General features: G+C 37.1%; 1 protein-coding gene across 1 annotated transcript; it reads right to left on the bottom strand.

Moving 5' to 3' along the window:
- Positions 1-246: 246 nt before the first annotated feature.
- Positions 247-23114, bottom strand: mcm9 (minichromosome maintenance 9 homologous recombination repair factor). Its single transcript, XM_039691822.2, has 13 exons — positions 22844-23114; positions 21859-22197; positions 10944-11260; positions 8202-8283; positions 7600-7800; positions 6533-6658; positions 6268-6387; positions 4889-5063; positions 4560-4762; positions 3416-3619; positions 3241-3323; positions 3002-3147; positions 247-1649 (listed from the first exon to the last, which is right to left on the bottom strand). The coding sequence occupies exons 2-13, from the start codon at positions 22169-22171 to the stop codon at positions 350-352; spliced, it is 3270 nt and encodes a 1089-aa protein (XP_039547756.2). The 5' UTR covers positions 22172-22197; positions 22844-23114; the 3' UTR covers positions 247-349.
- Between the last annotated feature and the right edge of the window lie 90 nt (positions 23115-23204).

Genomic DNA, 23204 nt, shown 5'->3' with positions numbered 1-23204 from the left:
GATATTTAAACATTTTCTTCATTGACTTTCTGGGCCGTCAAGAGGCAGTCCCTTAGGAGCCAATGTGGTAGTTATACAGCTCTCAAATTTAATCAAAAATATCTTCATTTGTGTTCCGAAGACGAACGAAGGTCTTACGGGGTTGGTACAGCATGGGGGTGAGTAATTAATGACTTAATTTTCATTTTTGGGTGAACTAACCCTTTAACCGCACGTAACTGTATAAACTGAATTTTTGAGAAAACAAACCCAGACAAAAATTTAATTGATATTTACTGAAACAAAAATTTACATTTAAACACACACACACAAAAAAAGTACATACACAAAACAAACATCTCTTGTTCCATTAGTTCCAGTCCGCGTCTAGATCATCATCTATGTTCATCGTCGACGAACTGAACAGTGCAAACCCTTTAAAGAGTCCCGCGGATCCTCCGGAGCTCAACTCAAAACATCTCCTCTTCTTTGAAGCACTCTCTCCGAGTTCATCCCGTCTGTCGGAGGGTTCTGTCCTCACATTTCCCGTCTGCAGTGCGCTGCTCTTCACATCTGTGGTTATATTTTTCCTGATGATATCCTGGTCTTGAAAAACTGTGCTTGTTGCCACTTTGTTTGTACTGCCATTTATGGCTTCTTGTGGCTCCGGTGGAGTCTTTTCCTCAGCTGAGCCCGTAAAAGAGAATCTGGAAAGTTTGTCCAGAGTGGAGCTGGCCACCTTAGTCTTTGGGTGGTCTGTCTTTGGTAAGGATTGTGGGTGTTTATTAGTGTTACCGTTATTCTCACCTGAAGAGAGACTGTTCAGTCTCGGCAGCAGCTGTTGTTGATGTTCAGTGTCCTCAAACGACCCTTTCTGAGCTGTGAAAGTCATACTCTCATCATTCAAGACCTCTGAGGAAACGTCCTTGTTTTTATTGCGAGTTCCCAGTCGGGGAATGTTATTAGCTCTGCTGCCCTCTGCTGGAGGAAGTGAGCTCGACTGGTTCTCCCTCTCGGCCTGTTTATCTCGCACCTGAGGTGACCTAGGCTTCGCCGCCTCTTGCACCGCCACTTTGGAGTTTACAACCGACTGATCGCCATGACACATTCTCTCTCTCGGCTTGAATGTGAAGTTTGTGAGTCTCCTGCGTAAATCCTCCCCACTCTCGGCTCTGAAATCGGCCTCCTGGTCTATGTCGGGAAGACTGACGGTTGTGTTTTTCCTTTTTGAGGGTTTCTTCCCTGTCATGGGTGTACTGTGGGCGAACACATCATCATCAGTTCCTCCTAGAACCGTTTCATCGTTCAGCAGGAGGGCCGCTTTCATCTCTTTCAGTCGTTTGCCTCTGAGCTTTTTGGAGCCCCTTTCCACAACAGCTTCAACCGTGGATTTATCCTCATCCTTCTCCCACGCAGAACCCTTGCAGCGTTTGGAACGGCTGTTGCTAGGCAACACTGCACGGCGTAGCGTGGTCGTAGTGTTCTGTGTGGAGGTGTGAATGATGGAGCCGGTACCAGTCGGGCTGGATAAGGAGTCGAGCCAGTCCAGGTCAGCGTCTGAATTAGTGGTCACGTCACGGTTACCGTGATTCTCAACAGCTGAACGCTCAATGGCGAGGTCACTACGTGGTTCGGTACCCTTAGGGGAGTTCGGTCTTCTGCTCTGTAGACTACAAGAACATAAAAGCCTGTCTGAGCTTTGAATAATAATAAAAAAGAATGAACATTTTCTCTTTTTATTTGTCTTATCTTATCATTTTAGTGTAGAATGTTGTTTCACAAGTGTTTGTTGTGTGAAATTTTTAGGCTGCTTTGCCTCAGTGGTCTAACAGCATTTGTCAATGTCAAAATAATTGAGATGGCCAATCAGATCAATGAAGGTGGGTCTTACTGTCACTGTTACAACGCAAGGAGAGTTTGCAGAAATATGTAAGTATTAGACAACTGTTTTACGATAGAAATGTTCAGTGACCGGCAGTAATAGCCTATCTAGTGATGCAAACTACTCAACTTTTTTATTAAATTTCGCCATTTTGATTTGAAAATATGCCCTTCTGCTGGTAGGGCAAGGGCACATACTAAATGAATTTGAGGCCTACTATTTAAACGTATAAATATAATTAAACTAGGGCTGTCAAACGATTTATTGCGATTAATCGCATCCAAAATAAAAGTTTGTGTTTACATAATATATGTGGGTATATTGTGAATAATTATTTTGTATATATATATATATATATATATACACAAGTATATATATATATATATATTATATATATAAATTAAATATAAATCTATGTACAGTATATACATAAAAATATTTCTTAAATATATACAAGCATGTGTGTGTATTTATATACATAAAATAATTATACACAGTGCACCCACATATTATGTAAATACAAACTTTTATTTTGGATGCGATTAATCGTTTGACAGCCCTAAATTAAACGCAAATAATTTTTGTAATATAATACATTTACCATTTAATTGATTCATATTACTAATGAAATATTAAATTAAATAAATAAAAATAATGTTATGCTAAATGATTTACTACATAAGTAATATTTTGATATAATCACATTAACATTTATGCAATGCTAATTTAAAATCACAATTTAATTTATTCATAAATTATTTTATCATTTTAATATTTGAAAACAAAAAAAAACATAATTAAACTTGCAATTAAATATTATTTTTAATAATATTAAAATATTATTAATATTGTAAACTATTATTACAGTTAAAATGTACTGTTTTCTATTTGAATATAAATTAAAATGTATTTTTTTTTTCTTGAAGTTTCAGCAGCATGATCCTTCAGAAATCAACTTTTTTAGTTAATATTTCTGCGAAAACAATGATGCATTTTAGGATTCTTTGCTTTGCAAAGGTCAAATGAACAGCTTCTTTTGTAATTGTAATTGTTAAATCAAATTCAATACATCCTCACTAAAAAAAAAAACAATGATTAATTTCTTTAAATGGTAGTGTGTGTATGTATGATTCACTTTACCCCGAGAGTCTTAGCAGTTCTTTGTGTAAGATCTCAGTCAATCCCAGCCTCTCGAGCACAACCTCACACTGTGTTTTATACTGTTCGCAGGGGTTGTCAGGAAAAGAGGTGTGTAGAGCGTTCACATTTCCAAGTAGAGCGCCTCCCTGAGGTAAAGAAAAAAAATGCTTATCCACTACTCAAAAATGTAATATAGCTTCAGGAATATAGAATAGCATCAGCATTGCTAATAAAAATACCTGCATGGAGCACTCCATAACAGACACCACAACAACAGCGTCCTCTACTGTCACCGTCTCTCTGAACATCAGCCTGGCATGAGCTGAAACAGACACACAGTCAGATAGGTTTTTGAATATTGTGGAAAAGCAGAGTGAAGAAGATCAGATAACATGCTAGATGTTAGCATCTGACCTTCAGCTAGGCGGCTGAGACTCTCCAGCATGCGGATGGTTGTCCTCGCAGCGTTTCGGCTGTCACTCTGTCTCTGCAGCTGATAGTAGCGGCTCAGGATGGCGTTGGCCTCCTGTGTTATGCAAGGTTTAAGAGTCTTGATCAGGCAGAAATAGGCCCTCATCTTCTCCATACTCCATAAACATGAAGACTCACTTGGAGCTCCTGTGGGGAAATCACGAAGGAAGAGAGTTGAGATAAAGAGAGATATGTTAAGATGAATATTTTATAAATACGCAACAAATGGCAAGGCTTCACTATTAACTTCTAACTCAGTATCAAAGAGATTCTAAGCCAAATGAGGGGTGATCCAGCCCTCGAGGGAACAGGCTTTCCTATCAAAGTGGCATCACTTGAGAAAATAACGAAGACCGAACAAGCAACAAATCCCACAAGAGATGCACGAACCAGCAAACGGGCTGGATAGAGGCGTGTTTGATCCAATAACACTTTAGATGATGTCTTACAAACTACATTTTCTTGTATACCATGTAAACAAAAACATGCAAAATACCAAGTTAAAAATGTAAAAGGTACCAAGTTAAAAATGTGTAAAAAACAACAAAACAAAACACATTTCATAAGACTGGCAAAGGCATTTATATATAAAGACCCATTTTTACTGTGAACAATGTAAATGTGTCAAATATTACATTTACAATTTGATTTATATTATTAATTAAATTAAATGTACTATTTAAAATAAAATGTATATTTACTTCATAATTATATTATTATTATTAAAAAATAATATCATATAAAGTTACCATTTATTAAATTATTATTAATTTAAAAATATTATGTCAATCCAAATATATACTTAAGTCTAAAATAAATATACAAACCTGAATAAATAGTATTTAAATTGTAAATATATATTTGTGTAAATCTGAATATTCAATTATAGGTCACTCTGAATATATAAATGTAAAACCTAATATATAGTTGTAACTATTTATTTGATTGATTTAACTTTCTTTTATATTCAGGATATATAAATATATATATTGATTTCCAGTTTGTCCCTTCATATTATTATAACATAACATAACATAAATATTATATTAGTCTGATATTACAAGATAAAGCTCTTCTGGGGACAAACCTTTGTTCTGTAGGATGAAGGAGGAGATTATTTTGTCCCATTCTGGATTTTTAGTGTCCAACAGAACCAGCACAAGGTCAAAGCGGCTCAGGAGGGGGCTAGCGAGAGCCACGTTCACTGAAACAGACACATTAGGGTCATAATGCCCCTTTGGGTTAGTAGCTGCCAGGATGGTGGTCCTTGTGTCCAGTTTGCACACCATTCTACAAAAGAGGAAAGTGGGAGATTTAATGTGATGCTCACAAGCTTTTGGATAATAAAAATGCAAGAAATGTATCTGTGAAAATTGGTATTCCCCCTCTAGACTGCATGTGACATCATCTCCTCACCCAGCTTTAGCCACACTGATGGTTTGTTGCTCCATGGCCTCATGGATGCTGGTGCGGTCGTGCTCTTTGATGCTGTTGAACTCATCGATGCAGCACAGACCTCCATCAGAGAGAACGAGCGCCCCCGCCTCCAGGTGCCACTCTCCTGAGTCCTTGACAGCCGCCACTGTCAGACCTGACCAGTAATTCACAATCATGCAAACGATGATGCAACAGCACTAATTTAACTGCTAACTGCACAACAGAAATTGAATATTGCCTAGTATTTTACAGAATAAATAAATACAATGTATGTGTATACAGCCATGTAGCAAACTTTGTCGCAAACAAATGTGCAACAATATTTAACTTCATAAGAAGTGGGGGAGAAAATTTACCCATCAGACATTGCAAACCACTTCAGTACTATTATATACAAAGTTTGGCTCTGGGATTCATCTCAGGAGTGTTACAAGTCAACTATGTAACAGTAACAGTTAAGAAACCAAATCAGATTTTTCTTTAAATTAAACACCTATTTATCACTTATTTTTATCTGAAATTTTAGGGGTTCTGCATATGAAGAATTACACAATTCATACTATTTTATACTAGTAAGTTTTTTGCTTTTTGCTTTGCTTTAAGGACTCAAGTGTGCAGACAATTTCTTTATTTACTTTTTGGGTTGTCAAGTGGTATCTGTCTGGCACCTTGTTTGCTGTGAGTGCGGCAAAATACTAGTAAGTTTTTTAAAATGATTTTGAAAAAAGTCTAAGTTATTGAAAATGTAAACTTTTTTTTAAATAAATTTTAAATAATTGTTTTCTTTCAAAATATAATTAAAAACATTTATTAAAATCAATGTTGAAAACAGTTGTTCTGCTAAATGTTTTTGAGGAAACTTACATTTTTATCTTTGATGAATAAAATGTGGAAATATACATATATACACATACATACATATTATATAGAATATATATAAATTTCTTCACAAAAGTATATTGTTACATTTAAAACTACTATCTGTGCATATCAAGGTGTTGCAGGGATAACTAATGAATTTTGTCAGGTGAAGTGAACTTCTGCTTACTCAGTGATTATCCTGCACATTTTGAATATATATAGAAATTCTGCATACTGTACACAGTAGAAATACCACATCTACTTGGTTAGTTAGGTATATGATGTACCCTGGACCTGGCTATCTTGTATATTATTTTTTCTAATATTTCTGTATATTATTGTTGGTGTCTTGTAAGCCCATGTGGGCTGGGCGTATGTATACACATGACACAAAAATAAAGATTCATTCATTCATACCACATGCTTCAAAAAATAGTGAAGTACTTCAAAAAGTGAAGTATATATACAATTATGCTATTAACCCCCCCATGTGAAACCTGCGTTAGTAGATCCGATTCCTGCAGTGAGAACGGAGCGTGGTGTAATCTTAGCAGCGTACTTCAGAAACTGAGACTTCCCAGTGCCTGGATCGCCCACGAGCAACAGATGAGACTCTCCTACACAGAGCGCATAGTTTGAGTCAGAGGTATTCAGATTTATTCACAAGATTAATACACTTTTCAAGCACACCTCTCAGCTTTTCTCATTATAAGGCCAGATGTCAGACTGTCCATTATGTGGAGTGTAACTGTGAACACATACCTCTCACCTTAGTTCCAGACGCATCTATTCTCTGTACCCCACCTGCCAAAACCATAGCAACAGCCAGCTTGACGACGTACATGCCAAACACCTGAGGGCAAAGACTCATCAAGATCTCATTCCTGCCTACAGAATGTCAAGAGAGAGAGAGAGAGAGATTGTGATTCATAAAACCACACTGAATCCCATGAGCTGTCCCACAATATGAGTGGTTGCTAGGGTGCTTTGAGCAGTAGCTTGAGTGTTCTAGGAGGTTGCCGAGGGGGTTGATGGGTATTCTAGTATGCTTAAGTGATTTGAGCAGTTTCTGATCCATTATCAGGTGGTTCCCTACTCACCCTCACAACTCTAACATACACCTTGTGAAAAGCATTCATCTGTATGGAAGCTTGTTTCACCACAGAATAAAAAATTACTTTTTTTTTTGACTTTTTATCTCACAATTCTGAATTGCGTGAGTTTCAAAGTCAGAATTGCGAGATATAATCTCCTAATTCTGAGAAAAAAAGTAGTTTGTCCCTCAGAATTAGAATTTATAACTCTCAATTGTGAGTTTATATCACAATTCAGAACTGCAAGTTTATATTTCGCAATTGTGAGCTAAAAAGTCGCAATTATCTTTTAAATTGTTTCATTCCATGGTGGAAACAAGCTTCCATTATACATTTGACTGTGTAGAAAAGTAATAAAACACTTTTCCTCAAAAAAATACATGGTTGAAGTATCATTCATGTGCGCAGCAGCACAAACGATACAGTATGAGTTACGTGCCAATATTTAATACTTTCAGTCAGAGATTTGTTCAAATCCCTAATCCAATAACCCTATGAGCAATAGTAGCCTAATAGAGATGTTGTGCCTCAGCAAACACCACTGGAAACAGATTACAACACTGTTTCATGGTCCTCATCAACTCAACTTCCTCTACAAGGACTGTAATTGAGTTTGGATGGCAATAAGAAAAGAAAGGAATCTTTTCAATGCCGAGGAGACATGGAATTGAAAATGCCATACTGTTTATTTGTACGACTAGATATTCAATATTTAAAGAGACACCAAGTGTGTACCGGCAATGGGGTCATGTTTGTGACTGTCCCAGAATTCTTCAAATTCCTTCTGAATGTCTTCCAGCACCAGTGCTGTGGTGGACTGCTCATTATTGACCTCGATATAGTTTGCTTTCAGCACAATCTCCACATCGCAGCGGCAATCCTGAAACATCGGCTTCCAGCGCTGATGCACAACCCCATACACTGTGATGTCATCGCCTGCGAGAAACACACATGACAGCATCATGAGGGAAACAGACACATGATGTTGCCCTAAGGGATGTTACTATTATTATATCAGTACAAAAAAGTAAATATAAACAGCAAGCAAACACAGTGTTTAAAAAATGAACCAGTATAATATGATGTTAAAAATACATTATAAGCTGCATAGCTAAAATGTTCTTCATTCATTTTATTGTTATTGCACTAAAGCACATAACTGAAACCAACAGAAAGTTTCATTCTGAATTCATTCGTAAGGAAATCTAATAAAGCCAGTCATGTACACTGTATTACCGGTGAGCAAAGATCTCATTCCTGCACTGTCAAGTTGTAAAAGCCAGTGAATACAGTAAACTACAGACTGGACTCGATTTCCACCAATACTCTGCCGTTACCTGATTTGCAGCTGTCCACAAGATCATCCTCTAGGATGATAAGCATGGATCGAGGGATACTGCCCACCGACAGTTTCTGTACCTGTTAGTGAAGATGGACATTTACAAGTAGAAATAAACACAAATTATTTTTTCTTAGATGGGTAAATGTGTTCATCTCACATCTACATTTATGCATATTTTATTTATAATTGTTTTTGATTATTATTTTACTTTTTCAACGTATTTTTTTCTTTTAAATCCCATGAGCTGCATATCAAGACCTTTTATTCTGTCATTTGCCAGCAAAAGACTTATGGTATATCAGTGTTCTGTGTAACGCGTTACAGTAATGTAACTACTTTTTCGGGTAAAAAGTAGTGTAACGCGATACTACTGAAAAATTGGTAACGAAACGTAGTTTCTTTCTCAATTCGGCGCAACGTTTCTAATCCTAGAGACAGATTTGACAGTGATCTCCGTCATTTGACAGATCTGACAGCGATCGCCATCTCCGTGAATGCCTAGAAAAGCACATTTCAAAACGCACAATTCTTTTCGTTTTGAATTGTTTAAGGACATTTCAAGCATTCTATATATAGATATACTTATCATGTCTGTGAGAGGCATACGCTGAGTTTTAATTTATGATGAGGTGCTCCAGTTCACACGCAACAAGTAACCGCGCCGGCACGCCTCATGATTATATTTTCTGCTGTATTTGATTCTTATTTATTAAATACAGGCAATTGGTTGTTAAAAAAAATAATAGTAATAATTAAAATTAAGATACAATTTATTCAAAATGAAATTCACTTTAACTAGACTCTCTAATTTGTACAAATTGCTGCACATTCATTTAATTCTGAATTTTGCGCACATAAAGGCATTTGTTTACGTGCAAACATATCTGCAAAATTTATCAAGTCCACGGATAATTATGCGTGCATTTATTGATCATTAAGATACTAAAATCATAATAAAGTAGGCTATACTATGCGCACAAAAAAATCAGATGAGCCCAGAATATAAACACCACGTGTTTAATTAAGAAAACGTTAAGCATTTTCCTCTCATATAGAAAACCATTATAAGAACACTTAATTTGACGTGTTCTTATAATAATATAACTATTTTTTTTCTTCACCATGCGGTTCAGGATGAATACAGCTTGAATATAATTGATTCCAGAAATTATTTTTGGGAGTGCTAACCATATATCATATAGAGACTTATAAAGATATCATACATCAAAAATGGGAGCTTTGGTCTTTCTTTGGGGCTTTCATTCTAGCCCCTCCCTAGCACCGCCCATGCATATGCTATACATTGACGGGCATTTCTTCATAAATATTCAAAATTTTGATGAATGCATTTTGCATTTATGGGATTATACACGTATAGTAGAACTTTGTAGGCCAACACATTTAGGAACAGATATTACGTTCTAAAGTCAAGCAACAAAAAAAGTAACATAAAAGTAACAATTAACATAAAAAGTTACTTTCCATATGGGGTAACTAAGTAAAGTAACGGATTACTTTTTTTAAGAAGTAACAGGTATAACGACTTACACTACTTTTTAAAAGTAACTTCCCCCTCACTGTGCACAAGTCATATGGACTACATTTAAAATGTCATTTTAGAGCTCCGGTAATATGAAATCAGTCCCTCCAGAAAAACGCGATTATGCGATCGCTGAATTCAATGCAAAATCAGTCAAAGTCCGCATATTTATGCGAGGGCCGCATTTTTTCAAATACACCGCACTTTCGCCACATAAATTGCCGATTTCCGTGCAAAATATGCGGGGTTTGCATAATTTTATAATCCTCGCATTTTCGTTGCAAAAAAGTCACATGTATCTTAGCAGAAAGTTGAAAAATGTTGCGTTTGCTTCACACAAGACCAGCCATTTCCCCCTGTTTCCATGGGAACGTTATGAAGTGACGCAATTACGCGACACCAGACAGACTCACGGAGGCGATCGACATCTCACAAATCGAACTCGTATAACTGTCTGTCACACATTCTACCGTCACATCGTTACTTAATAAACAACATAAGATAAAAGAAGTAGCATCAAACAGAAATTACCCGCACACATGGGTTGTTCGAGGCGCACATATAACACTGCAGAGAGTTCAACAGGGAGCGCGCAGCTCTTAAAGGGGTCACGCCTTATTTACACTCGTTACAGTCTGAAATAAAACAAGATGAGAAATTAAATATTCCCAGCACTTTCTATGATGTAGTATGCTTGCTTATCAAAGGAAGTAATAAGAAATGACTCTTACATTAGCCTAGTGAGAACAGGGTGTTGGGGGAATCACTTTTTTTCTCTTTTTCATCACCCGCAATTTTGCAAGTTCCCTCAATTTTTTCAAATTCCTGCAATTTCATCGCATAAAATTGCATAAATTTACGGTATGATGCTGGCAACCACAGCTGCCAGTAGTTTACCGCGTAATCAATCAATTTTTGCCCGCAACAATCACAAAAAAACTGCGTTTTTCTGGAAGGACTGAATACTATTATGGTAAATGTTATATATAAATCGCAAATTTTTTCACAAATTTTTGGAAATTACCACCACAAAATCAGTCATTTTGATTGCAAAAATCACACAAAAAAATCGTGAAATCCTGGAGGGACTGTGAAATAGAGTGGTCAATAGATGTCATTTTTGTGTGAACTATTTCTTCAGCAGCAGGTTGCTCCAGGGTGCCGGTCCCTGAATAAAGAACACCCCTGGTGCCTCACCTGCTCTTGGATTTTGATCTCCTGGTAGTCCTTGCAGGCGGCCGGAGGGGCGTCACTCCCTGACAGGCAGGTGAGTTTGAAAGAATTACATCCATCCTCATTGGGGCAGCTGGCGGGTGGAGTGAAGGTGTAAAACTGCTCAAAACAAGCCTGCACGGAGAACACGTGCCTGCATTTATTGCACATGTAGTCTCTCTCATACTCCAGGACTTTGGTCACACTGGTGCGGATGACTGTGCCTGTGACGGACAGGAAGTGGCCCACATCTCTAGCTTTAGGAATGTGATCTCTGGTCAGCTCGGGACACATAGGTAAACCTGCATATGTGTAGTACAACAGTTATTAGAAGAGAAAGATATATGTATATTCAGTTGATGACAGTTTACATTGGGTGGACTATTTCTCTTTAAGCACTAGGTGTCAGTGTTATTCCACGACAGTCTTTTCAGCAGTTATGGTCTCCAAATGCTAGAGGGCACTGCATATTCATTAATGAAAAGTTCAAAAGCGGAGTTACAGTCTCTTGCGCTTTCTTGCATAATAAATCAACTCAATATTTGAATATGGCCTGGCCCAGCATGGTTGCATCATAGAAAAACATAAAAGAAAGAAGAATCAAATGTCAAAGTTACTTAGGCAATAAACTTCCATTAATTTTTTTTTCTTCTCTCCCCTCTAACCACAGATACAGACTGTCGTAGCAGCAGAGAAAATGGGTTTATTCGGATGAGTCACGTCTGCAGGGCTACAGATGAAGAGCGTGTAATTACAGGTGACGGCAATCATCTCTACAGGACGTGAGAGAAAAGCACTTGGCTTCGCCACAATGCAATGCAATCCATCCCACATACCTCAGGGATCAAACACAAACCTCCCTTCTCTGCCTACACGTCATCTAAAACAATCTTCATGCTCTTCCCATGCACTGCCATACGGCTGGCAGAAATATTGTGATTTATTCCTGATCATGGTTTTGATTCAAATAAGCACCTTTGTGAATTTTTAGGGGCCAAGCACCGAAGGTGCGGAGGCACCTATTGTATCTGTGCCGGTTCTTATTATTATTATTATTATTATTATTATTATTCTTCTTCCGACTGGGCGTCTATGGCAGCCCATAGACCGGTTTGCGGGAAAGTTGTTTTGGTTTGACATTCTGATAGAGGACAGTCCCAACTTTAAATACACCAATTTTGGTGTCTCTAACTCATTCCCTCTAGCGCCACCAACTGTCCAAAGTTGCACTTTTATTATGCTAATAACTTTTGAACCGTAAGGCCTATCAACAAAATTCTTTTTTCTTCTTGTTCCTGAACTCATGCCGATTCGATCGCACCCTATGACGTCATTTTCCGTCATAAAAAAATGGCCGCCATTTTGAATTTTCCAAAAAACCTACTTTTGCGAACTCGTCCTAGACGGTTTGTCCGATTTTCACCAAAATCGCACCGGATCATCTCCAGGCAGTGCTGACAAAAAGTTATGGAATTCAAGATGATTCGAAGAACCGTTGTCGATAAACGCGCAAACTAATTTTACGTAGCGCTTGCAAAAACAGACGTGAGGCTGTATCTCCGCAACGCTTAATCCTATTCAGACCAAACTTGGTACATGTTATCACAAGCATGACCTGAGGCTACATGCAGCGTTTCGGCGCAGCGCCACCTAGTGGTCCGGAGATATGAAAAATGGCTATTTTTGCTCGTAACTTCTGAACGGTTTGTCCAAAAATCAAAAACTTGGTCTCGTTAGATTCAGGGCATCATGCCGAGTCGACCGATATCCAATTTTCCCAGATCGGCCATTTTGGCTGTCGGCCATTTTGAATTATGTGCTAAAATGCTGTATTTTTTGAACGCATGAACGAATTGTTACGAAACTCGGTATGGGTCATCAGTACGATGCCCTGAAGGAGCCTGAGAAGTTTTGAAACAGCGCCACCTAGTGGTGAATTGTTTTATTCAAACGCTTATAACTTTGGGTGTGGTACACTTATTTTCACGGGAGTCATATTTTTGAGGTCCTGAATCGTTGCCGAGTCCAACGATACCAAATATGTCCGGTTTCGTCTCACGGATGGCGTAGCGTAGCGATTTAGCGCGAAAAAAACACTTGGCGATATCTTCAAAACCGCTGTTCCGATCGAGACGAAACCACCGCCAGAAACACGGAATCATAGCTTGTTAACTAAACGCTAATGCCCAAATGCGAAAATATTGATAGTAAGGGGTAGTAAAATTCAAACAAAGTCATGTGTCAGTCATTTTTTACGTGTTTTTTCATATAAATGTTTATAACTCGGAAGCAAATTGAGATATTTTCACCAAAATTGACACACATATGTATGGGGTCACTCTGAGGACACATAAAAAAAATTGTGGGACTGAGCCTCTTGGTGGCGCTATAATAGAACAAAACGTGAAATTCCCATTGACTTCAATAGTTTTGTGAAATAAAATGCTATACTAAACAAATGCATTGGTGTAATATTACAAAACTCAGTGTGTGCCATAAGCAGCATGCCCTGAAGGTACTTAAAAGATTTTGAGACAGCGCCACCTGTTGGTCAAAAGTTTTAATTAATTTCTGAGAACGCTAATAACTTTTGAATAAATTTGCCTATTGCAATGAAACTGATCTTAATAGATTCCTTCGGTTATGCCGAAAACATAGATATCAGGTTTTCCATAATCAGACAAACGTCCTGTTCGCCATCTTTATTTCTTTGAAAAACCTTCTTTTTCGAACTCCTCCTAGACCGTTTGTCCGATTTTCACGAAAATTGAATTGTATCATCTCCAGACCGTGCCGACTAAAAGTTATGAATTGCACGATGATAGACAAAACGGTTTTCGTATACCACAGCATCAAAATTTAGGCATGCTGCCAAAATTACTATTTAGGCTTTATCTCTGCAATGCCTTCACATTTTGACACCAAACTTTGCATGTGTCATTGTCACCTCACTCTGACCACATCACATCTATTTCGTAACTGCGCCACCTATTGTTCGAAAGTGATAACCCATTAAATCATCTTATAAGTTAATGTTTATGTGATTTTCTTAGCCATTTGCCCAAAGTTCTCTCAAAATGCCCTTAATTGCTCCTTGCAGCAGTTGGTCTGCCACTCCTTGCCATTTTGGCATATGTTGCCGCTTCTTGCGCTTGGCCCCGGTAATGGCTGCTTGCAGCTATATTTTTAAAAATTATTTTAATGATTTTGACCATTAGATTTCCTAAAAAGACATTTATATGAATCAGTTCAAACTGTACAAACGTCAATTAATTGATTTAACGATTCAAAAATGTTCCAGTTTTAATGTATTACACATTTTAATTTTTTGTAGGTAAAATAATAGCTAACTACATATTAAAATATAAGTTAAATATATTATACACGCAAGTTAAATATATATGTTATATATATATATATTACACATATTGTTCAAACGTTCAGGTTCAGGCAGATTTTTGAAAGGGAAATACTACTTTTATTCAGCAAGGATGAATCATTTCTTTCTCAAAAGTGACAGTAAAACATCTATAATGTTACAAAAGAAACAACTATATATATATATATTTTTTTTTTCTTTATAATGAAGTTGTCTGTATTAAGTAGATTGTGATTAACACACAAAAGAGGGATTATCAGATCATCGAGGCCTCGTCCTGCTCACCACAACTCTGATTTAGGGTTTTATTTAGTTATAATAAACAAAAAAATGAAATACAATTTTTTTCCAGATTAATCAATTAATCTGAAAAATAATTGTCCGATTAATCGATTATCAAAATAATCGTTAGTTGCAGCCCTAAACTAAACAAAAATGAATAGCTTTTGACGAACTTTCTTTCAGTTAAGGAATTCAATAAGAAATGTTTCTTGAAGAGCAAATCATCATATCCGAATGATTTCTGAAGGATCACGTGACACTGAAGACTGGAGTAATGATGCTGAAAATTTAACTTTGCCACCATAGAAATAAATTATATTTTTTAAAATATATGCAAATAGAAAAAAAGTTTTATAATATTTCAAAATATTACTGTTTTTACTAAATTTTTGACCAAATAAATGCAGCCCTGGTGAGCATAAGAGCATTGAAATGTCTTTCTAAAAACGTATATACTGTATATTGTCCAGCCAGACCTTCTTTATGATACAGGTACATCATCAAACACTAAAAACAGACATGTCACCCCCAGGACTGCAGAGACACCACCTGGATACACACATTTTTCTCTCTAATGACCTTCACCAAAGCATGAAAGCATTCAGACACATGACGTGGTTGTTCATCGTGATATGGGCAACGGTCTATGTGCTTTTTATGGCCGTATGTCCTATTTTCAGGCCGCCTTTCATATTCACAGCACGCTGGATCTATGAGTGGTGTCTGCACTCAGGCTATTTATAACTCTCCCATTGTCCACAAAACAGGATAAAACATCCAGGGAACAGGAAAGGTCAGTCAGCTGATTATTGCTGACACACTCCCTACAGCAGTCTTCTTGGCTGAATCCATCTTCTAGACACAGATAACAATTACATTGTTTTAAATGAGGGCTGCTGGCCCATACGAAAGCCCATGACACAATGTTAGGGTGTTGCTATGCGATTGCAAGGTGTTTTGAATAGTTTTTGATCCTTTGTATGATCCTTTTACAGCATATGATTCAAATACTGACAGAATTTGCTTTAAAGCCTCATTCAGCCGTTCTCATAAAGCCTGTCAATCCGACCTCTCACATGACACATCTTCTCTCTCCTCAGATCCGGATCCATACCCATCCTGCAGAGCCGCTGCTCATCTTGTTGTTACATCGTGCAGTGTTTGTGCTCACACCTGACCACCTTTCTAAAAGCTTCATCTGATCTCTCTCCAGCTCATGCACACCGTGAGCCAACATAACGAGACTGTTGTTACAGAGAAGAATACATCAGCATATCGTGCAGGTTATATGACACTAGATCAGAGGAAGCAACCATGATAACAGATAACAGTTCACGGCAGGACAAATGAGCTGTCTGCCACGGTGTGCACGGTCTAATTGCCTGTAGTGGGGAAACAGCCTCTGTGTTGCATTGACAAACTAATAGGCTGCAAGCCTTCAAGAGCAAACGAAGCAGACAGTTGGAGGCTTTATGGAAGCAGATCTACCAGTTACACAAAGAGAATAGTCAGCCATATACAAGCCACTTATGATCACTGGAGGTACGTGTACATGGACCTGTTTACTCTTGTGCACAAACAGGCATAATAGCGGTAACATTGATAGCATATTCTATGGAGTTTACTGTACACAGAGTACATTACTGTTGGGCCAAACACACTTTAGTACATCCTATTATATGTGGATAGATAAGTTGGAAACACCTGAGAACAATTTTTATTAATACAATGCTAAATTAATACAATGCAATCAATCAATGCTAAACATTCATGCTTAACTGATCTCTCTTTCTCATGAAAATATTATATTTTTTTTCATTTAATATTTTAAAATCAAAAATCATCATCATTAATATTTTTTATATTATATCGTTTAATTATTTTTAATAATATTTGGTGTAAGGAAATAGTTCCGTAATAAATGTAAAAATATGGATCAAGCTTTACAGGTACGAGATTAGTGAATATTAATATAACTAATATAATATTATAAAATATAAAATGATATACTAATTATAATATAAATATTAAATTTAAAAATTATTTTTAAAATAAATTAATAAATAATTAATACATTTTAAAATATACATTTTATAAATTATTAAAAATTAATATACAGAGAAAAAAGTATATATATATAAAATGTAATGTTTCAAAAATAAATGTTTTGAAAATATATGATTCAAATGATTATATGTTTCTTTACTGTAAGATAAAAAAAGAAAAACAAAAAAAACTTTTGAAAACATTATTTAAATTTTACTTAAATTAAAATATTTTAATACAATATGCAACATTATGTATTAATTATTACATTATGATAATATGTTACATAAGGTATTAACTATATATAAATGTAATAATGTTTTGAAATAATGAAAGACATGATTCAAGCTTTATTGTACAGGTAAAATGAGAATAGTTTAGATTAGAAATCACTTTACTTACAATTAAAAACAATACAATTATAAAATTGAAATATAGCTGCAAGCAGCCATTACCGGGGCCAAGCGCAATAAGCGGCAACATATGCCAAAATGGCAAGGAGTGGCATACCAACTGCAGCAAGGAGCAATTAAGGGCATTTTGAGAGAACTTTGGGCAAATGGCTAAGAAAATCACATAAACATTAACTTATAAGATGATTTAATGGGTTATCACTTTCGAACAATAGGTGGCGCAGTTAAGAAGTAGATGTGATGTGGTCAGAGTGAGGTGACAATGACACATGCAAAGTTTGGTGTCAAAATGCGAAGGCATTGCAGAGATAAAGCCTAAATAGTAATTTTGGCAGCATGCCTAAACTTTGATGTTGTGTTATACGAAAACGGTTTTGTCTATCATCGTGCAATTTATAACTTTTAGTCGGCACGGTCTGGAGATGATACCATTCAATTTTCGTGAAAATCGGACAAACGGTCTAGGAGGAGTTCGAAAAAGAAGGTTTTTCAAAGAAATAAAGATGGCGAACAGGAAGTTTGGCTGATTATGCAAAACCTGATATCTATGTTTTCGGCATAACCGAAGGAATCTATTAAGATCAATTTCATTGCAATAGGCAAATTTATTCAAAAGTTATTAGCGTTCTCAGAAATGAATTATAACTTTTGACCAACAGGTGGCGCTGTCTCAAAATCTTTTGAGTACCTTCAGGACATGCTGCTTATGGCACACACTGAGTTTTGTAATATTACACCAATGCATTTGTTTAGTATAGCATTTTATTTCACAAAACTCTATTAAAGTCAATGGGAATTTCACGTTTTCTTCTTTTATAGCGCCACCAAGAGGCTCAGTCCCACAATTTTTTTCCTGTGTCTTCAGAGTGAGCCCATACATATGTGTGTCAATTTTGGTGAAAATATCTAAATTCGCTTCCGATTTATAAACATTTATATGAAAAAACACGTAAAAAATGACTGACACATGACTTTTTTTGAATTTTACTACCCCTTACTATCAATATTTTCGCATTTGGGCATTAGCATACAGTTAACAAGCTATGATTCCGTGTTTCTGGTGGTGGTTTCGTCTCGATCGGAACAGCGGTTTTGAAGATATCGCCAAGTGTTTTTTTCGCGCTAAATCGCTACGCTACACCAACCGTAACACGAAACCCAGCATATTTAGTATCGTTGGACTCGGCAACGATTCAGGAACTCAAAAAGATGACTCCCGTGAAAATAAGTGTACCGCACCCAAAGTTATAAGCGTTTGAAAAAAACAATTCACCACTAGGTGGCGCTGTTTCGAAACTTCTCAGGCTTCTTCAGGGCATCGTACTGATGACCCATACCGAGTTTCGTAACAATTCGTTCATGCGTTCAAAAAATACAGCATTTTAGCACATAATTCAAAATGGCCGACAGCCAAAATGGCCGATCTGGGAAAATTGGATATCGGTCGACTCGGCATGATGCCCTGAATCTAACGAGACCAAGTTTTTGATTTTTGGAGAAACCGTTCAGAAGTTACGAGCAAAAATAGCCATTTTTCATATCTCCGGACCACTAGGTGGCGCTGCGCCGAAACGCAGCACGTAGCCTCAGGTCATGCTTGTGATAACACGTACCAAGTTTGGTGTGAAAACGAGTAAGCGTTGCGGAGATACAACCTCACGTCTGTTTTCGCAAGCGCTACGTAAATTTTGTTTACGCGTTTATCGAAAACGGTTATTCGAATCATCTTGAATTCCATAACTTTTTGTCAGCACTGCCTGGAGATGATCCGGTGCGATTTTGGTGAAAATCGGACAAACCGTCTAGGACGAGTTCGCAAAAGTAGGTTTTTTGGAAAATTCAAAATGGCGGCCGTTTTTTTATGACGGAAAATGACGTCATAGGGTGCGATCGAATCGGCATGAGCTCAGGAACAAGAGGAAAAAAGAATTTTGTTGATAGGCCTTACGGTTCAAAAGTTATTAGCATAATAAAAGTGAAACTTTGGACAGTTGGTGGCGCTAGAGGGAATGAGTTAGAGACACCAAAATTGGTGTATTTAAAGTTGGGACTGTCCTCTATCAGAATGTCAAACCAAAACAACTTTCCCGCAAACCGGTCTATGGGCTGCCATAGACGCCCAGTCGGAAGAAGAATAATAATAAATATAGCTGCAAGCAGCCATTACCGGGGCCAAGCGCAAGAAGCGGCAACATATGCCAAAATGGCAAGGAGTGGCAGACCAACTGTAGCAAGGAGCAATTAAGGGCATTTTGAGAGAACTTTGGGCAAATGGCTAAAAAAAATCACATAAACATTAACTTATAAGATGATTTAATGGGTTATCACTTTCGAACAATAGGTGGCGCAGTTACGAAATAGATGTGATGTGGTCAGAGGGAGGTGACAATGACACATGCAAAGTTTGGTGTCAAAATGTGAAGGCATTGCAGAGATAAAGCCTAAATAGTAATTTTGGCAGCATGCCTAAATTTTGATGCTGTGGTATACAAAAACGGTTTTGTCTATCATCGTGCAATTCATAACTTTTAGTCGGCACGGTCTGGAGATGATACTATTCAATTTTCGTGAAAATCGAACAAACGGTCTAGGAGGAGTTCGAAAAAGAAGGTTTTTCAAAGAAATAAAGATGGCGAACAGGACGTTTGTCTGATTATGGAAAACCTGATATCTATGTTTTCGGCATAACCGAAGGAATCTATTAAGATCAGTTTCATTGCAATAGGCAAATTTATTCAAAAGTTATTAGCGTTCTCAGAAATTAATTATAACTTTTGACCAACAGGTGGCGCTGTCTCAAAATCTTTTGAGTACCTTCAGGGCATGCTGCTTATGGCACACACTGAGTTTTGTAATATTACACCAATGCATTTGTTTAGTATAGCATTTTATTTCACAAAACTCTATTGAAGTCAATGGGAATTTCACGTTTTGTTCTATTATAGCGCCACCAAGAGGCTCAGTCCCACAATTTTTTTTATGTGTCCTCAGAGTGACCCCATACATATGTGTGTCAATTTTGGTGCAAATATCTCAATTCACTTCCGAGTTATAAACATTTATATGAAAAAACACATAAAAAATGACTGACACATGACTTTGTTTGAATTTTACTACCCCTTACTATCAATATTTTCGCATTTGGGCATTTGCATATAGTTAACAAGCTATGATTCCGTGTTTCTGGCGGTGGTTTCGTCTCGATCGGAACAGTGGTTTTGAAGATATCGCCAAGTGTTTTTTTTGCGCTAAATCGCTACACTACACCAACCGTAACACGAAACCCAGCATGTTTAGTATCGTTGGACTCGGCAACGATTCAGGACCTCAAAAATATGACTCCCGTGAAAATAAGTGTACCACACCCAAAGTTATAAGCGTTTGAATAAAACAATTCACCAATAGGTGGCGCTGTTTCGAAACTTCTCAGGCTCCTTCAGGGCATCGTACTGATGACCCATACCGAGTTTCGTAACAATTCGTTCATGCGTTCAAAAAATACAGCATTTTCGCACATAATTCAAAATGGCCGACAGCCAAAATGGCCGATCTGGGAAAATTGGATATCGGTCGACTCGGCATGACGCCCTGAATCTATCGAGACCAAGTTTTTGATTTTTGGAGAAACCGTTCAGAAGTTATGAGCAAAAATAGCCATTTTTTATATCTCCGGACCACTAGGTGGCGCTGCGCCGAAACGCTGCATGTAGCCTCAGATCATGCTTGTGATGACATGTACCAAGTTTGGTCTGAATAGGATGAAGCGTTGCGGAGATACAGCCTCACGTCTGTTTTCGCAAGCGCTACGTAAAATTAGTTTGCGCGTTTATCGAAAACGGTTCTTCGAATCATCTTGAATTCCATAACTTTTTGTCAGCACTGCCTGGAGATGATCCGGTGCGATTTTGGTGAAAATCGGACAAACCGTCTAGGACGAGTTCGCAAAAGTAGGTTTTTTGGAAAATTCAAAATGGCGGCCATTTTTTTATGACGGAAAATGACGTCATAGGGTGCTATCGAATCGGCATGAGCTCAGGAACAAGAGGAAAAAAGAATTTTGTTGATAGGCCTTACGGTTCAAAAGTTATTAGCATAATAAAAGTGCAACTTTGGACAGTTGGTGGCGCTAGAGGGAATGAGTTAGAGACACCAAAATTGGTGTATTTAAAGTTGGGACTGTCCTCTATCAGAATGTCAAACCAAAACAACTTTCCCGCAAACCGGTCTATGGGCTGCCATAGACGCCCAGTCGGAAGAAGAATAATAATAATAATAATAATAATAATAATAAGAACCGGCACAGATACAATAGGTGCCTCCGCACCTTCGGTGCTTGGCCCCTAATAATAATAATAATAATAATAAGAACCGGCACAGATACAATAGGTGCCTCCGCACCTTCGGTGCTTGGCCCCTAATAACACAATTATTTGTTACAGTTAGTGTAAAGCGTTACTGATTATTGTCCTATTATTATTTTGTTCTATTTTTCCTCTTTATTGATTGATTTGGAATTTTTTTCTTATATTTTCCCCTAATAAATAAGTTGAATAAATGTGGAATGTGCAATTACTGCATGACTATCTTTGCCAAACAAAAACACCAAAATAAAGCTAAATTCCCAACAGTTTTCTAAAATACTCCTCAAAATTCATGCTATTGGTTGTTGTGTCAGGCTGGTCAGGAAGTTGCACAAAAATAAGAGCAAATGTAAGTCCTCGTTGTCGAGCCCTGATACAGGTGTCAGTGTAAAAGAGTGGACGTTCTCCCACTTGCTTACCTGATATACGAACATGTAGATTGTGTTTGAGGCTGAATATCCCCTGCAGTGAGGAAGAAGTTTGAGATATGGTCTGGGCCGCTCTTTGCAGGGCATTGTCAAATATAGGCAGGACCTGGCTGGGGAACGCATTGAAACACTCTCCAACCTCCATATTGTCCTCGAATAAGGTCATGGCATTCACTACAACAGGATAGTGAGTATCTTCACTGGCCTCCTGGAAGATCTGTAGGAGATCATTCTTGTGGTGCTCCATCACATAAGTCTCAAACACCAGTCCTATCAAGGACACCTGATCTGGACTGAGCATCATGAGCCGGATCACTTAGACAGAGTATTCTGGAAGAGAGCAGTGGATGATGGGTCTGTCTGTATAAAACTTACAACAGTTCATCTTTAAAAACCCTTTCACACTCTTGTATCATGGTAGCTGATACGTATACAAATTCATTTAGAATTTATAGAAATTCCTATGACAAAAATTATCCTTAATATAGGTTTTTAATGATGATGAATGGCCAATTTTCTATAATTATCAATTGATCTGTAGTTCATATTAATGCAAAAGTATGAAATAAATCTTGCACAATATTTTCCATTTTAATTTACATTGTTTTATAACTTTTTTACTACATATACATGTATGTGAATATGTTTGTAAATATTATATATATATATATTCCTCTGTTGAGTACTATTTTAATAAAAAAATATAAAGGTTTCATGCAGTTTCTTAACCAATTTGATGTCATAAAATTGCATTAATAAAACGGTGCAGTTGTATAAACAATTATGCAAAATAATAATTAAAAATTGTAGATGAAGGGCACGGCGCTCTTACTGCCTGGCATGTACTTTATGAGTTCCATACATTTAACAAACATTCAAACCGTTTCCGTTGTCTTTCTACAAACAATAGAAACCTACAAGAATAATAAAGAGCACTGCTAATATTTAATTCCCTACAGTGCTGTATTTGACATACCTGGTCAGGGTGGACGAACAGAAATTATGCACATTAATAACAACATTAACACATGGCTGTTTCTTCCTGTCCGTGTTTTCAGATTTGGCGGTTTATTTTTCCTATTTCTGATTGTAGGGGAGCACGTGAAAACAAACTATGGATTATAGCACAAGATATGTCATTCTAATCCAGTATAAAACTGTAAAAGTAGTTTACCATTCATATGCTTTGTTTTTCTATATCTATATTGGCGCTGATGAATGATATGCGATAAATAATAACCACCCCCCCCCTCTCCCCTTTTTTGAACTTGGTATAAACCAGTAAACGGATGTCGACGACGTTTTCTCTTTGACCGCCAGAATAAAAGTCCCTTTAC

Source organism: Pimephales promelas, chromosome 13, assembly GCF_988280905.1.
Source record: "Pimephales promelas chromosome 13, fPimPro1.hap1.1, whole genome shotgun sequence".
Classification (NCBI taxonomy): Eukaryota; Metazoa; Chordata; class Actinopteri; order Cypriniformes; family Leuciscidae; genus Pimephales; species Pimephales promelas.
Note: the sequence above shows the minus strand (reverse complement) of the source record. Positions and strands in the feature narration are given on the sequence as shown.

What these genes read in the sequence shown, in the direction of transcription:
- mcm9 (XM_039691822.2), bottom strand. Translation starts at nt 22,171, where the DNA reads ATGATGCTCAGTCCAGATCAGGTGTCCTTGATAGGACTGGTGTTTGAG. An exon ending in AGATCAAAATCCAAGAGCAG is followed by an intron (nt 8,284 to 10,943) that starts GTGAGGCACCAG and finishes CTTCACTAACAG; the next exon opens with GTACAGAAACTGTCGGTGGG. An exon ending in TGTGGACAGCTGCAAATCAG is followed by an intron (nt 7,801 to 8,201) that starts GTAACGGCAGAG and finishes TGTTTCTCGCAG; the next exon opens with GCGATGACATCACAGTGTAT.